Source organism: Caretta caretta, chromosome 8 (assembly GCF_965140235.1).
Source record: "Caretta caretta isolate rCarCar2 chromosome 8, rCarCar1.hap1, whole genome shotgun sequence".
NCBI lineage: Eukaryota > Metazoa > Chordata > Testudines > Cheloniidae > Caretta > Caretta caretta.
In genome coordinates, this window is record NC_134213.1 from 98,533,550 (window position 1) to 98,550,712 (window position 17,163).

At 37.6% G+C, this 17,163-nt stretch overlaps 1 protein-coding gene across 1 annotated transcript; it reads right to left on the reverse strand.

Moving 5' to 3' along the window:
- Positions 1-490: 490 nt before the first annotated feature.
- BTF3L4 (basic transcription factor 3 like 4) lies at positions 491-16,559 on the reverse strand. Its single transcript, XM_048860844.2, has 6 exons — positions 16,440-16,559; positions 14,355-14,418; positions 13,287-13,400; positions 10,587-10,788; positions 8,002-8,061; positions 491-6,982 (listed from the first exon to the last, which is right to left on the reverse strand). The coding sequence occupies exons 2-6, from the start codon at positions 14,406-14,408 to the stop codon at positions 6,936-6,938; spliced, it is 477 nt and encodes a 158-aa protein (XP_048716801.1). The 5' UTR covers positions 14,409-14,418; positions 16,440-16,559; the 3' UTR covers positions 491-6,935.
- Between the last annotated feature and the right edge of the window lie 604 nt (positions 16,560-17,163).

Consider the following 17,163-nt stretch of genomic DNA (forward strand, 5'->3'; position numbering starts at 1 on the left):
CCACATTACTCTCAAGATGCATGGCAGAGACTTACAAAACATGTCAAAAGCAAGGAATTAAAAAAAAATATTTTTTTTTAATAAAATGCCAGTAAATGTCATTCTAAGCTCTATGTTCTGATTTACAAACCAAACCTTCAGGAAAACTAGTGAATATTACTAATAGATAGGTCCAATTAAGAAGGAACCCTCAGGAGACAAAACTAAGAAATATCCTTTAGATTGAAAAATTGAAAATCAATTGTGACAAAATCAAAATACAACTCCAATTTTTCATTGCATTTAAAATATTTTATATTTTTAGTAACAGCAGTATATGCATTCTGTATTTATTTGAAATCAGGTGTATTATGCATTTAGTTTGCCCAACATATATGTCACCTTAGGCTGGGGGGCAGGAACCCTTTAGCAGTGGGAGGGCTTCCGCCCGCCCACTTCCTGGATCCCAATAGGATATATGTCGTCAGTTGTCATCAGTGATCATGTAGACTTTGTCCAAAAGATAATCTTTATTTAGCTGACAATATTTATCAAACAAAATTCCACTTTTCTTTTTTTCAAAAGCACAGACTACATTGCGAGGTTTCAAAATTCCCTTACTTGCTCAAGATATTTGATAAAATACCAGTAGCAATACCTACCACTTATGTGTCTGATGATTTCAAAGTAATTTTTGAAAATGTACATTATCCCCATTTTACAGCTCTAGAAACTAACAAAGAGAGGTTAAGTAAATTGGTCAAAGATGCCCAAAAAGCAAGTGGCAAAGTTAGAAACAAAACCCAGATCTCCCAAGTCTCATGCTCTAATCATAAGCAAACACTGCCTATTCTATTACCACACATGATTGGAGTTTTTCTTGTTTCTTTATTGGTCAGGATTTTGAAACTTCACTAATGCAGTTTTATTTACCATAATAGTGTATTACAGCTGGTAAGATATGCAATAAGCCAGTTAAAAAGTTCACTCCTAAAGCACACATTATTGCAATTGCTAGAAGGGTTACTCACCAATCTGGAACCAGAAGTCTCTCAATTATCTATGGTATTAAATAGCATGAAATGGCCAGGTGCAGTAACCTTTTTGTACGAAACAATGAAAAGCATGTAATTGTTTGGACATTTAGGATTAAAAACCAAGATCAAGACTGGTATTATATGCCATGGAAAAAATTTCAGGATACTGGTAATTAAATAAGCCTGTGATAGAAGCTCTCACTCATTCTGTACAAAAATGAGCTGAATATGGAGTAGATTAGCTATGAAAATCCATGAAATCCCATAGCACGTATTGCAGACTGTGTACACTCTTTTCCATTGCATACAAATTCAGGTAGCAAACTAGTAATATATCTCAAAGTCTTCAGTAGTAAATCAGATGAAATTCCAATGTTTTATTTGTGCAGGCCTCAGGATGTTCCCAGAGCACTCAATAGCCAACAGAGTATAAACCTAAGATAGGCATTTTTGGGATTTTAGATTGTTAGTAAAAAAAACATTTAAAAAAATATTTATCGTTTATATTTATGCACATGAAATCCTAAAATACAAGAATCCAGTTTAGAACTTCTCCCTTGAACCTGTCAATCCCCATTCATTAATTTTTCAGTGATTACTGTATATTTAAGATTACCTCATATCAATTGAATGTAAAGCTAAGGGAGTGTTGGTACTTACATCTTTTTCACTTCCTCATTCAATACATGATAAAAGCCTCACTATTGCCATCACAAAACAAAAATGCCAAATTCACCTTTTCTCATTGCTGACTGTAATTTGGCCTCTGTGTATTGTTTTACATGCCATCACATATGTAGTGATTTTTTTTTTTTTTTGGCATGGCCTGGTAATTCCTATTTTAGGTCACTGATGTGCCATCTTGCCTTAAGGAAGTCAACCTCTCAAACCATTTCCTGCCCTCATCTGGAAATGGAGAAAAATATTAATCTACTTTGTCCAAGCTGGCTAGATCACAGGGGTTGCATACCTCTATACAAGCGCTAAGTATTTATCTTTCAGTCATCAAGATGCTTCACTTGGTTTAATTTTGATCATCCTACTATCTAATTTGATAGAAGGCACAACTATCTCCAGCCTACATTTCTGTTCTGCCTTCTTGGTGTTGTTTCCAACCCTTCTTGGTATTGTTTCAGTCTTTAGTCGTCTATGAGCAAGTACTAAGTATTATATGGTCTCTTTAAAACAGAGAACATGCTTGCACCTCCTAATGATGTAAAAGTTCCTTGAAATGAGTCACCAAGCTTTGCTTCACCTCTTCACCTAATATTCTTGCTTTAATAATTTCTTGATCTTTTATTTTTTTCACATTCAAACTGACATGATTTTGGTCTTCTCCATGTTCATCCTGATTTTAATGTTCAGCTCTTCTATGATTATTTCAAAGATGATTGTCATCTCCAAATTCTTGATTTTATATTAATGTCTTTTACTTCTCATTCAAACATCCTGAAGGTAATCTCGAGACAGGAGACAAGACTCTGGAAAGAACACTTTGCCTACCTATACAGAACAATTAAGCCCCTGTATGTACAGATTCAGCCTTAAACCAAAATTTCTTTGGTTTTTGCGGCTTTAAAAATTAAAATCTTCATGTCAGCTGAATTTCAATTTTTATGGTTTAACAGTAAAATAAAATTAAGATGATTAGATTAAGTCTAATTTCAAAGAAGAGGAATATTTTGGACAGCATAACAACATGAACCATATAATTCTTTAAAGGTGGTGGGGATCAAAGGTCAACAGCATAAGGGTGTTTTTTTTGTTAAAAAAGTTAAAGAACAACTCTTTTGTAACACTTTGGAAAGTAATGAAATCTGTTATATTGCTGATAACTGTGCCCCAATGAAATGGGTTATACTGTGAAATGCTATGCCTCATGTGCATGTGTGTGGGGATTTTTTTTTTAAATGCGTACATGCAACGTGCCGCAGGTCGCATGTGATGCAACTAGGATTCATTACCGAATTTGGTCCACTGGTTGGATCATTAGCTTCCCCGGCTTGGGCCAGGTACTGATGGGGTTCCAATATCTAAAAAGAACCCGTGAAAAGCTAAATGGTATTTTATGCTAATTAAAATGAACAATTATAATTACAAATGGAAAGTATGTGTGGCAAGAGCCAAATTACTAGTTCTAACAAGAGCTCCTTCATCACAAACTACATTTAAAATTGTTTTTTAAAGAAAATTTGAGGCCAACTTTCTTCTGTTGTATATTTTGTTACAGAAATATATTAATTGAAGCTTGGTAATTTTATGACTTGATGCTTTATTTCAAGACCCAGTATAGCAAAGGAAGCATGTCTATCTTCCCTGTAGACAAACATTTGCGTTAGGACAGGTCAAAAAGTAAACAACACAACCTCCCAGTTTTCTTAAAGACTAGCTGAGATCAGTGGGATAAAGCGGAACCTAGGCAAAATGGAAATGATGCTGGAGAGAAATGGAGAGCGATGTCAAGGACTTGCCTCCTCTTTAACATCCCCCAAGACTAAGGGCATCTGCCCACAGATTGTTACATCAGTTTGTAGCCTTCAGATCCATTTAGATGCTTTACTACTACTTGACAAACAGCCACAGCAATGAAAAACTGGCCACTTCCATCTTTGGCGGGCCAGAAGATTGCATAATTTATTGGGCACAGAATTAGCTACAGTGGAACACCCACTTACAATCTCCAGCTTGATTATTTCAGTTTATATCTAGGAGTAAAGCCACACCCCTGATACAGCTTCAGCTGGTATAAACCACAACAGCCCATCTACAGACCATCTCAGGTCACCACGAGCACATAACCCAATGCTTCGAACTCTGCCCTAGCATCCCATGAATACAGAGTCCAATTCAAGGTCAACTTTCCCTCCCCATCCATACCTTTTACAGCTATGTTCACTGCAACACCACAACTCTCATCCAGAAGCAGAAGATTCATGAGCACAGTTTTCTCAAGAGTTGGATACCACAACCGTGTAACTCGCTCCCAACAGAGAACTAAGCTAATATTGGCTTGTGCAATCTAGATTAGCAGGTGCTGTAGTCTACCTAAGCAAGGAAAGAAAAGGGGTGTCATGTAATTCAACAATGATGTCTTGGTCAAGGGAAGTAATGACTGAGTTCTTAAATAGTCTTGTGTAGTTATCCTTCAGAATGGACCACTGAAATGAGTTGTAAATAGGAAATCCTCAGGGCTCCAAATGGAGACACTGGATCCCATAGTGTAAAGAAAACCACACACCTGGCACCCTTTATGTAGTATTCATACATCTCAAAATTAGGCACCTGTATACTGCACATTCAATTTTCTATACTCCTGTCTGTGTGCACCAAGGTTGTTCCAGTCATTTCCTAGCTATATATAAAGGAACATTAGCTATTTTCCACAAGAGCCTTGGTGGGTTATTTTCAATTAAAATCAGTTTAATGGATTTCTATAAGCTTTAGCATTTCAGCAGCAAATCAAAAGTGGTCAACAGCTTTTGGATACAGTAAAAAAAAAAAAAAGTGTTTACACAGCCCATATAGTTTGCTGGTTTCCAAACATTGGTAAGCAATGATGGTTACAATGACCAAATAGCAAGAATTAAAAAGATTCTCTTTTGCGCATGAATCAGTAAGTCTCATTACAAACTTACCAAATCATTTTTACCCCAGATTCTTACTGTTTTTATTCTTCCAAATATTTTTTACCACACTTTCTATTCCAGAAATCAATGCTTTATACTACAATATGTGGATTTTCAGTAACTAAATGATTGGTAATGAAAAAATATGCTGGATATCTGTAAAGTCAGTGCAGTTGCAACTTTTAAATGTTCTTCATTCATGCCACTTAACTAGTGGAAGTGCTCCGCAAAGCTGAAAGATTGTTTCCTAGTCTCCTTTCTTTGCTCACTGGGCCAGAAGAGGCATTGGAAGGGCAGTCTGCTCAGTTTGTATGCGTGTGAAAGAATAAGAGATTTTCATTTACCAAGAGCAACAATCTGCAGAAGGTTGGAGTAGCCATGAGAATGAAGGGAGTCCCATCTAGTACTAACAGGAAAAGGGGAGGAGAAGGTGAGAATCCTCAGGGCTTTCTCAGAGTATTGCAGGATCTATCCCAATCCAATAAGCTTTCATGTTAGCTATCAAACGCAACATGACAATGAATGTAATGCTATTTAAAGCAGTAGCTGCATCAACACATTCCTCAGCAAGTGCCACTGGGAGAAGGAAATGACACACAAGAGGGAACATTTCCTCTTTTGTATTGTTGTTTTATTTTGTAGTAAGATCCATGTATTATATAAAATATAACAGGAAAACTGAACAAGTCTATAAAATAAATTGAGTCCAGATGACAAACCACAAGAGCTCTGCTTTTGCAGTTTACGTTGATGTCACTAGAACTCTCATGTACTGATAGCGTTGTATTTTACAGTTATCTAGTGTATGAACCTACGTAGAAAGCTGATATGTCTCAGAATTAAGCTATATTTAAGATGACAGATGTAGAGAAAAATGGCTTTCCTAAGCCACAGCTGCCCTTGACACAGGTTAACAGTGATGCCAACTATGTTGTAATGCAAGTTACATCAAGCACCTTCAAAGAGCCTCTGACAAAGGGATTCACATTGAGCATTTTGAAGGAAGGTTCAGAAAATACTGCAGTATACCAGTGATACCTCCAAAGTCCTCTGCATGCCTACAAAAGGTTTGTGGTATTTAATAAGCTACTATAGCCATGACACCAAACCTAGAGGTAGGTTATAGGCAAAGTTAGATAGGCCAAAAAAAAATCCCTTCAGAGTCATTGCACAAACTGCCCAGCAGGAGGCTACAGCAATATGATCAACGACCTCTTTCTCTCACATTAATATAAGTATTATCCGCAAGACACTCCTAATTTCTAGTGCCCTGGAGAATGACAGTGCCTTGTCAGCTCCTAATGGCTGCAGTTATGGCACTGGAACAGCTCAAAGTCCTTTAAGCAACAGTATGTTACTGTGCAAAAGTAATGCACAGAACTGTTACCAACTGGATGTCCAAGTTCAAGAACTGACTCAGCCTAGCTCTTCTGGATGGTAGAGAGAACTAATCTCTGAAAATTAGCAAGTAATATTCCTGGGAAGTACACCCACATAATCAAGAGGAGAACATACTGCTTAGTCTATGTGGAATGGGTTGAACAAACATCAGTTCTATAATAAGGGACTCGAAATGAAGGCTGATAGAGTTGGCGAAAGTTAGAGGAGGAGTAGAGGGAGACAGCGAGAGATAAAGGAATTTTAAAAAGGAAAATAAGCAAACTCTTCTAGGTCTGATTTTTAAAAATGTTACCATACCAAACAGGCTGTAAATATCCTGTCTTTGGTATCATTTGGAATCAACATGAGGTTGATAGCAAATAGCATGTGAACATTTTCAACATGGAAGAGATACATATTTGCAAATACAATAGTTAACACAGCAAATTAAACCCAAGTCTTAATGGCAGAATGCCTTGAATTAATGAAATGTGGACAAGTAAGACTTTCACTTTTCACTGCTTTCTGTGCACTATTTGGTGGAAATAAAAAGTAACAACTGTAAAGATTTGCTTTACTTCTACTTCTGAGAGCAAAGGGAAGGTTAAATAGAACTGTTCTCCAATTTGTTCTCCACTATACGTACACCCACACCATACACATACGCACATGCACACACCCTCAAACTGCACTGACATTTCTTATATTTTGACCGAAAAAGTAGATCCTGGGAGTAAGTGCAAAATGCAAAATCAACTGACAGAAAATGCTGAACAAACAGCATAATTAAAATACAAAATATTTATATTACTGAACTATTAACAGGTGATGTTCTCTGTTTCTGTAAAACTTTGGAACCACATAGCTGATTTCTTAAATCTAGTCCATGCCAGCTTCCAGAACTATTGATGATTTAATTCGCTTCATTCTTTGATGCTTCATCAAAGTTTTCTACGAGATCTGAAAGAGATGGAAATATTTAATAGTCATTTCCCCAATAATGCTGTCTTCATATTTTTTAAAGAAACTATGTAACTTTATCTAAGATACCGAATAGTTATTAATTATGCTTAATGATTACATAGTGTTTTTCACCTAGAGATTTCAAAGGACTTTGCAAAAGGGGTATCATTTGCAAAGATGAAGAACTTGAGGTACAGGAAAGGCAAGATCTAAATTTCTGAAACATCCACTAACTTTGGATGCTCAACATAAGATGCCTAGATCTCATTTTCAGAGGCGCTCTTGCTGACTTCACTTGGACTGTTGAGGGCTTAGCACCTTTTAAAATTAGGATCTAGGTGTGAAGTTGGGTAGAAACTTTAGAATAGACCTATAGACCATCAAGGTCACACAGCATGTCAACTCCAGAGACAGAATTTTGGTCTCCTGACTACCTCTTTAGATAATAAATTACACTGATGAATAGAGAAGATAATTGTGTTAAAAACACAAATTAATAGTTTCCAACAATTTACCCCCAAAAGAACAAGTCTAAAAACAATGGCATATGGCTATAAGTTCCCAGTTTAAGATTCTATTTTTTTTCCTTTAAGAGAATTTTCAGAACCTGGAAGTAGGTGGAGCTTAGTACCTCCTATTACAGATATGAGCATGCATTTAAACAGTCAGATCTGAGAAGGTAATCCAATGATTACTACTGAAAATTCATACAGTATTTTACATCCTGAAGCCACTGTACAAATATTAAATAGTTAATCCTCCCAACCTCCCTGTAGTATTTATCCTTATTTTACAGATGATAAGACACAGATAGGTTAAGTGATTTGCCCAAGGCCACACAGTAAGTTAGTGTGAAAGCTGCAATTCAGGAGTTCCTTATCTCAGTTCCATGATCAGTCCATTATTCCAAACTGCCTCTCTAAATGCAAGAGAAATACAGTTGCACAAATCTAAACATGTATCAGAATGGTAACTAAATCTCAAATTGAAGAAATAGAATGAGCTAGTGAACCTACCGGGGACATCATCATCTTCTTCATCAATGTCTTCAGATTTTGTTGCTTTGCTATCCAACACTATAAAAAAGTTTTGTACTAAGTATATGCTTTAACACAACAGTTAGTCCCATTTATACAATACTTGTCTCTCACAAAACAAAAGCCATAATTTACAGGTTAAAACAGGAAGTGGATATCTTCTGATTTCTCTTGGAGGTTACTACTGCAAGGAGAGAACATTCTGAAAAATACAGCATTCCCATTCAGGGGTCCATAAGAAACCTATCATTCCCCTGTAAGTTCTATTTAAATAAAACTACAGCTTTAAGACTACTGGAGCCCTCAACATATAGCATACCTGTCAAATGTACTCAAAAGTGTGAAAAACTACAGAATAGAACAATTCCTTCTTACCAGTTTTCCTTCCTGTTACTCAGAGGAATTCTGTAACATCTTAAGAAGTGTCCTAAATGTGGACTGGTTGCAAGGATTTTTAATGTATCAGAATGGGCTCATGTCTCCATTTGAAATTTAGACAAATTGGATTTTTTCTCTTTATGGCTACTAGTAACATAGAAAATTATTTGGTGTTTCTGTCTTGACTTGAACTCTTGGCTCTTCTAAAACTTAGGGAAAATAAGGAAATTAAAATATACATTTAAATTGTCTTGGTTCTCTTGGGGATGGGTAAATTTGTTGGACCTTAGAACAAGTAGTAGGTATTACCTAGTGCCATTTTACATCTATATATTTTTATGCTTCCTTTAGAGCATGTTCAAAAATATTTTTAAAAAGTATGAATAAAAAAGTTTGAAATTAAGAACTGGATTTCTCTGTTTGAATGAGTGTGGCAGCAAGGACTCTAGTTTCATCAATGCACAACATGAAATGAAAAACTATAAACTCCAATATGGGAGTTTACAACAATAATGACAATAGCATTGTGCACAAAGTTAAACTAACTACTGTGCATGCTCAGCCTCTGTTTTTAAAGCTTAAGCCTCCAATATTTTAATTAGAGATGATGAAAGAATGCTCACTGTTGAAAAAGTGACTCCCCATTTCCACCTTTTTTTCCTAAGAAAGTTGATTGATAACCTAGCAATTGTTAAGCAAGTTCAAAATTGACAGGATTTGAAGAGCTAAGATGCATCCCCCCAAATAGAATGTTCAATTCAAAACACCAGTTCCTGCCCCCTCGGCCACACATACCCCTTTCGGTATTCCATTGTGATGCTACAATACAACTGCATCAAGTACTGTACATCTTTCAGTAAAACAAAGCCTTTAAACTGTTACCGCATATCACAGTTCTAAAGGTTTTACAAAGTGATGAGACACTGGGACATTAAATATGTGCAATGAAAAAAGGAAAAATGTAATTTAGTTTCATTTTTTAATGATCTGAGAGTAAGTTTGAAGTGTATGGTTGCTCTTTCAAGGAAGATGGGAGGAGAGGTGGTGAGGAGAGAGGGGGAAAAACATTTTATATAAGCCTATGATTACTTCAAAATGAATTGCTAAACAGAAGAAACTGAATCCTACATCCAGGTGAGCCTTGAGTTACTGTTAGTTTTATGTATTTAAAGCAGCATTTTAGGTAAACATCTCACTACAGTAAGTGTTCAATATTGAAGTGTAGCATTATCAAAGAAAAAGATGTTTAAAAGTATCAATTAACTAGTTTATTCCAACTGTTATACTATGCATTCTCCTCACCTGATTTTATGGCACCAGCATTTTACCTGTATAGCTATCACTAACCTTTTATTCTGCCTATAGAAGTTACTTCAACTCTTGCAGAAATTTCTATCAAGTTAAAAGTTTCAGTTTGGAAATAATAATTTATATCAATCTACCTTTTTTATATTTCATTCTATATTCCTGAAAATAGAAGACATGCTTCATCAAGTCATGAAACCATATACTTAATATTGCAAGGTATTTTAAAACACAGTACTACTGACAAACATGTCTAACTTGTAACGGAAAAAATGTGCCTTTTTTTCACATAGCCGGGCCGACGTAACAGAGTCTTGAAACAGACTGAAAATAGGCCTTTCATTACATTACAACAACATTGTTAAGTGGATAGCAATATTAAATGAAGAGCAGAACAGTTTATATCACGGTGATATTTATGAGAATAGAAAGTGGGTTTGGAATTTATAAAAATCCAACATCTATCAGCAAGCCAAACAGAAAATACATGGAAAGCTAATGATCACAATGTTATAGTTCAGGGGGATTTAAGGTGCCTACTCATATCATAAAGTAGTAAAGCATTAAGTCTAATGCAGTGATATTTAGTTTCAGATACATTGTGCTAGTCAAGATGTTAGGAAAAGTAGTATAATTAATATAGAAGAAAACTGTATTGCATGAGAAAGTCTTCTCTCATAAGAACAAGTGAAGTTTACTGTGAAAATAGTTTGGGTGATTTATTTGGATTAGTAAAACACAAAGTATTAGGCCAAGTATAAAGTTTTCCAGAGAGCCTACATCACACTAGCCCTTTGGAAAATTTTACTCCAAACCTTTTCCAAAAGGTGATACAACTTTTTAAAAATCTTCAATAAAATGATCCAAATAAGGACACCCACCTTGTCTTGGGAACTGTTCAGCTAACTTCCTGAGACTTGTTAAACTGTCAGCACCAAGCTGGCTTAAGATTCCCGGGAGCATTTCTGTGATCGGTTTAGCCTCTGCATGACCAGTAATTGCAAAAGTGTTAGCGGAAAGGGAAGCTTGGACCTTGGGGTTGTTGAAATGAATAACTGTTCCATCATCTTTTATCATATTCACCTATTTAAATACAGAACAATTAGTACATTTCATGCATTTCACTAATATACTCTAATAGTTTTGTCTGTACAAATGCTGCAAAACAACATTGTTTATATTAACATTTTTAAATATTCAAGCCTATATTTAGAGAATTTAGAAAAGTCTCAACAATTCTTAGAGAGTAATAAAAATGAATAAAAAAGTTATAATTAGCCAAACCTGTAATGGAAATGGAATATAGGTTTATAGCAGAAGGACATGTACATTGAATGGAAATGCAAAAGTTGAGAGCTGAAGTTCCTTTATGAAACTAGTATTCAGATAAACACGTGAGCAAGCAATGGATTACTGTGTTCTATTGTGTTATCATACAGTTAAATTAATTGTTTTGGTTAAAAAGTGACCTGCCAAGGACAACAATTTATATAAATCATCATGCTCCAGAGCATAAGCCAATTATCATCTGGGAAGAGATCAGAGGGAAAAATAAGAGTCTCCTACTTCCATGGTAAATACTTGAAAACTTAGGTCCAAATACTGCAATACGATGCACAGAGATGGATCCCTATACCTGTACGAAGTCCTACTGAAGTCAAAAGAATCTATGAGAGTGCAGGGGTCCACCCATGCACATCATAAGCCCCTTACGCCTCAATTCTGCCAGCACCGACCTCTATGCCCACACAATCACACCAATGTCTTGACCATAGGTATGATGAAGATTTTCACTTGCTTCTAAATCATCTGGAATTAGCCACTGCCAGAGGAAGGATGCCTGACTAGATGGACCACTAGTCCATTTCTGCCTCTAAACAGGAACAGTATATCTGGGTTTTGTCATGTTTTGTTTTAAACTAGATGGAGAAGGAAAGAAAATGAAAGGTATTTTTTTCTGAAACTGAGAAAGAATGAGTGTAAAATAAGAGTGTTTTGGAAATGTCTTTATTTTAAATAAGGAAAGAAAAAGTCCTGGTAAACATAGTCAATGGCAGCATATTTATAACATTGTGTTTTTTTGTTTTATTATAGTCATTCAATTTGTTTTTAACTGAGATGTTATGGGGAAAAGGCTGAGACTAAGCTTAAAAACAAATACTGAAGATTTGAGTGCCTAGGGAATGTTCCTACACAATAAAGATTAATTTAAAATAATTTAGAATTAGACTCTAAACCTGTTTTTAGACAACAGTCTCATAAAGCTGCATGATGTCCTTTATGCCTGGAACTTGTTTCAGATCTCAGTGTGCATGGTGATCATTCTTACTTAAACAGTTCACCATTCTCAACCCACCTCACTGATAAGCACTCTCACACCCAGGCTTCAATCCTGCAAGCTGTCCTGCACAGATAGAGCCCTCTAAAGTCAATGTGGGTCTGGCCAAGAGGAACAACTTTCAGGAGTGAGGGCCTAGTCATTAAAATGGAAGCCAGCAGTGTCCAGATAACATCCCTTCAGTTTCCCAGAACAGTTTGTATCTAAAGAGTTTTGGCTGTGCATTAAGATTTTAAGCTCTGGGTAAAGGGGAGCAAGGACTGTGTTTATCTTTGAGTTTTGTACAGCACAGAGCACACTAACTGTGCTCAAACAAATAGTCAAAGAAAATTAGGATAATTCATAGTCACCCTATGGGAGGCACTAGGACCTCTTGAAGGAGCAGGCCTCCACATACACAATACAAAATTTAAAATTAATCGAATGTTTTACGTTTCTTCAGCCAAATACTGCAACAACATTTAATTTATGGTCACTCCCCTCTACATATTATCTCAGCATTCTCTTCATTTGTACACAGTGGCACATGGGAAGGTCAATTTTCTTAGGAAGGTCAATTTAAAAATACTCCGACTTTCCTGTAAAATTTGTATTTTTAAAAAAGATATTCTAAAAACATCGAAGAGGTTCCATTACTGTCTAGTTGGGCCAGATTCAGCTAACTGGGATCATAACTTATATGTAGAGAGAGAGTATTTAGTGTCTTTGAAAATGTAAAAAAAAAACAAAAACAAAAAAAAAACCCACAACTGCTCCTTGTGATTGTTAATCAATTCTGTTTGTTTCCATGTAACAATATAGTAGCCAAGTCTTGAAATCTAGAAAGAGGTCCACATTATGTTTCTCCTTTACATTTTGTACAGCATCAGGCACGCTGTTTTGCTTACCAAGTAACTTTAATTTAAGAGTCAGAAATGTTTAACTGTAATCAAATTCAGACAAACCAATTTTACTAAGAAAAAAAATCATTTGAGCAGATTTTGTTTTTAAGCAATTCAAAGGTATATGCAACACAGGCAGCCAGCCAGTTTCCAATACCAACAGCTTAAAGTAATTAGGGTGCAAAACCTGTTACCATTTACACCAATTATGTAAACCTGGAGTAACTTCACCGAAGTCAGGGAGTTACACCATGTGAGATGAGAATCAGACCCAACTTTTCTTAGCATTTCAACGTCTAGCCAGCTGTCAATTTTAAAGTGAACAATGTAGACAGGGCAATTAACTTCTTATACCACTATACCTCTTCAATGCCAGCGATATTATTTACTGCCAATTTTTTGAGTGAACTCTGAAGTTTTTTGTCATCAGCTGTCGCTGTCCTATGCACCACCTTCTTCTTTCTGCGAGCTGTACCCTGAAAAAGTCAGACAATGCAAGAAACATTAGTCAGCAACTCTGAAGATCGGATGCTACATTCACATGTACCATAATATCAACTAACTAATTTAAACAAAAAGGAGTTGCTGAGTACTGCACTTAGATTGTCAAAGCTGCTCTGATAATTATCAAGCCTGGGTTTGGAAAAGGAAGTCTTCCAGTTTTCCAAAGTTCACAGCAAATGATACAGAGCTGAACAATTCTCTCCCAGAAGATACACTATTCCACAAATTTAAAATCATACTACCCCAGTATGCTCCATCTCTCATTCGCTCTAGAATATAGAGAAGTCCCATGACCCAAAGTTCTTTACAGTTTACCCTTTATAAAATTTTAGTATGTTAGGCTTTACTTGGACAAGCTTGTTCCTAGGGTTTTTTAAAAGCATAAAGTCATTGGATAAATTAATATCAAAGGGTCCAGTATAAGAGATTTACACTGGCTTATTTACAAATCAAAGTGTTTCACAGCAAGTTCTCAATAAGAGGAAACATTTACATTTTCCTTCTTTTTTTTCTTTCCTTTCTCAAGATGTTCTCTTTCTTATTTTCCAAAAGTTATTTTAAAAAAGGCACAAAGTTTGTTTTACCAGAAAGACAATTCATCAAGTATCTTAAATATAAGCAAATCTTACAAATATGGCAAAAGTGTATTTTTCATATTTAATTAAGTTTATATGCTACAAGCTTCTACAAACACCCTTCTACCCTTAGGCATTAAACTGATGTACACTGAAAAGATTAAGTCACCGAATAAAATATCCATGTTTTGGCAACCAACTGTTTTGGGTTTAAAGAAAGATACTTTCCAGGCTCCAGTGTGCTATGATCCTGATCATAACAGCAGTATTATTTCAGACCACTAAAATATACAATGAAAATAAAATACGGCAGGTCTCTCTATGAATTTAATGTTGTTTTCCTCTTCTTACCTTTCCGCCTATTCGGACCTGAGCTTGAAGCTTGGCTAACTTTTCTTGATTCATGATGCTGTGTCTGAAGAATAAGTATACCGACCATATTAGCATGATGTTAAATTTTAAGTTTATTGCACAAATCAGCTCAATTTTTATATGACACTACCTTTACTTAAAAAAATATTTTTAAATGTACATTATAAATTTTCAAGTTCATAGTAATGTCCTTTAAAATAATATCATAAGCAACAAAAACATTCGCTAACAAGAGCTCAAGACAATGTAAGCCGTATCATCTAAATCAGTGCTTCTCAACCAGGGATCGGGGGCCCAGAAGCAGGTTTTGGGGGTCCGCCAAAAAAAAACAAAACAAAACAGAGTAGGGCCGGTGTTCAACTCACCAGGACCTGGGGCTGAAGCCAAAGCTTTAACAACTTAGCTTTGCGGGCCCCCTGTGGCATGGGGCCCCAGGCAATTGCCCTGCTTGCTACTGCTAATGCCAGCCCTGGCTTTTAATCTACTGGATATGCAGAAAACGAGTTGTGGAACAGGCAGGCTGTGGAGTTTTTATAGCATGGGGGTGGGGGGGTGTCTCAGAAAAGGTTGAGAACCCCTGATCTAAATGACATAGAATGCAGAAGAAAATATATGTTAGGAGAAGGGACGGCATTCTGATACAAACTGACAGAAACCAGGAAATTCAAAGTCACAATTAACATATTATTCTAATTTTAATATTAATTTACCATCCTATCAGTGTATTTGTCGTGTCCCCCCCCCCCCAAAAAACCCTCTAATAAACTTACAATACAGCTGAGTGACAGGCAACTCAATTTACTTTCTAAAACAGCATGCATTTCACAAGAGTCATTTCTAAAACTACTGCAGTTTAATAAAGTAAAAATGGCAAGGTGACATTGGAAAAGGAAGTCTTTCATAAGACTGCTTTAAAATGTAAGCTTTCTTTGCCATTCCCATGATTAATCTCAATCAGTTCAGTAATATTGCAGTACATTTTGAATGAATAAATTTTATTAGGTATTCAGGCTACACAAATACCATGGTCTCACAACACCCTTCACATAATAAAGAGCTATGATATTCAACTCATCCATTATGAAGTTAAAGTATCCACTGCATAAAATGGGATGATTACTGTTTTTTCTTAAAACCAAAACCACCATAATTAGAAGGAGAAAGCCCCCAACACCTTCTGTATACAGTAATTTTGGGAGTCTTTTAGCTGGTCTGCCCCAGGAAGTCATTAATGTTTCACTGTTCAGCAAGGAGAAACCCCTCACAACTTCCATACTTGGCAAAGAAAGGTGCTAGCCTCAGGTGGTAATGAGGGGGAAGGGATGCCAGAGCCTCCAAATACATTCACAGGAAGGAGTCCCTATAATGGACATGTCCTGAGATAGGGGCTCCCCACAAAATCCAGCTGGAAAAAAGGAGGTGGGAGAAAGATGTTTGTTTTCTACAGGAGAGAATTCCCCATCATTTTCAGCAGGAGAGGGGGTGCAGAAGAGATCCCCACAATATTAATTGCCCCCGACGCCTGGAGGGAAGCAGGGTATGCCCCTGAAAAGGAGAAGGGGACAAAATCCAGCCTTGGGGAGTTGGGAACTGATTATAGCTAAGTGGAGCAGCACCCCCTCCCCACACAATATCCAGCCCTGGGGAGGTGGGAAGTGATTATACCCCCAGGAGAGCAGCACCCTCTCCCCACACCATATCCAGTGGGTCCATGCCTTGGAAAGGAGGCGGCCCTCCCAATATCCAACCCTGAAGCCCACGGGGTCTACGGTCGTGGAGAAGACCCCCTCCCCCACATCCAGCTCTAAGGGCGGGAAAGGTCCCTGCCCTGGGTCGCCCCCATGACTAGCCCTGAAGGGAGGGGGAAAGACTCCGCAGAACAAGCCGAGCTCCCTTCAGGCAGCGGGGCAGGCCCATGCCCCTCACAGCACGGACCGCTCCTCCGCCCGTGCGAGCCAGGCCGAGCCGAGCCACTGATAGAAGGGGGGGGGGGGCAGAGGGTCCGGTGCGAGGACAGGGGGATGGAGAAGCGGTGGAGGAGGGGAGGAAATAGAAAGTTCTCACCTGAGTCCGGCAAACCCTCCGCAGCCAACACGCGGCGAGAACAAGATGGCGGCCACGCCAAGCAAGGAAAGAGACAAGAGGGGCACAGAGAAAGCAAGGCCGCGGACCACGGGACCCTGGGCCCCGCCCACTCACCTCCGATTGGAAGGAACACCGAGTTATTTGCATAACATGGAAAGTTGTAGGTAGCTTCCTCTTCTTCCCTTTCGCTTTGCACACACACGCTGCAGGTGGAAACTACAAGTCCCAGCATGCAATGCACACACACACACAGGGACTGTAGAACCAGGTCGAGGTAGTGCATCCTGGGAGCTGTAGTTTCCGTAGGAGGAGACGGGGGTGGAGGTTGTTGCTGGCCTCTGCCTTAGTCCTATGTATTCTATTACGGACTATCCTCGTGTAGGATGGAGGAGGGTATTGGTTTTTTCTGCACTGCCGTAGGCAGGGAAATTGCTTTATCTTAGGTGCTGAGTTTGTTTGTTTTGTTGCAAAAAAGAAAAGCCGTGGTGTTTGCAAAATGGGAAAGTGCCCAGGGTTGCAAACCGAGGAAGTGTTTCCCAAGAAGATACCAGTCGCTAATTGAGCGGAGTTAGCAGCATGTTGGGATAGTTCTCAGGATTCCAGGTTTTAGAGGCTAGCTGGTCAGCATTTGTACAGTAAGGCAGACTTTAAGAAGCAGGTTTTTAAAAATGTAAGAGCTCTTGGAATCCCACAGCTTCCAATT

Excerpts from the sequence above, each read along its gene's own strand:
- BTF3L4 (XM_048860844.2), bottom strand. The coding sequence starts at position 14,408 with ATGAATCAAGAAAAGTTAGCCAAGCTTCAAGCTCAGGTCCGAATAGGC. Across the intron at positions 8,062-10,586 it reads TGAACAGTTCCCAAGACAAG|TGTTGGATAGCAAAGCAACA; the intron begins GTGGGTGTCCTT and ends ACTTTTTTATAG. Across the intron at positions 6,983-8,001 it reads AGAAGATGATGATGTCCCCG|ATCTCGTAGAAAACTTTGAT; the intron begins GTAGGTTCACTA and ends CATCTCTTTCAG.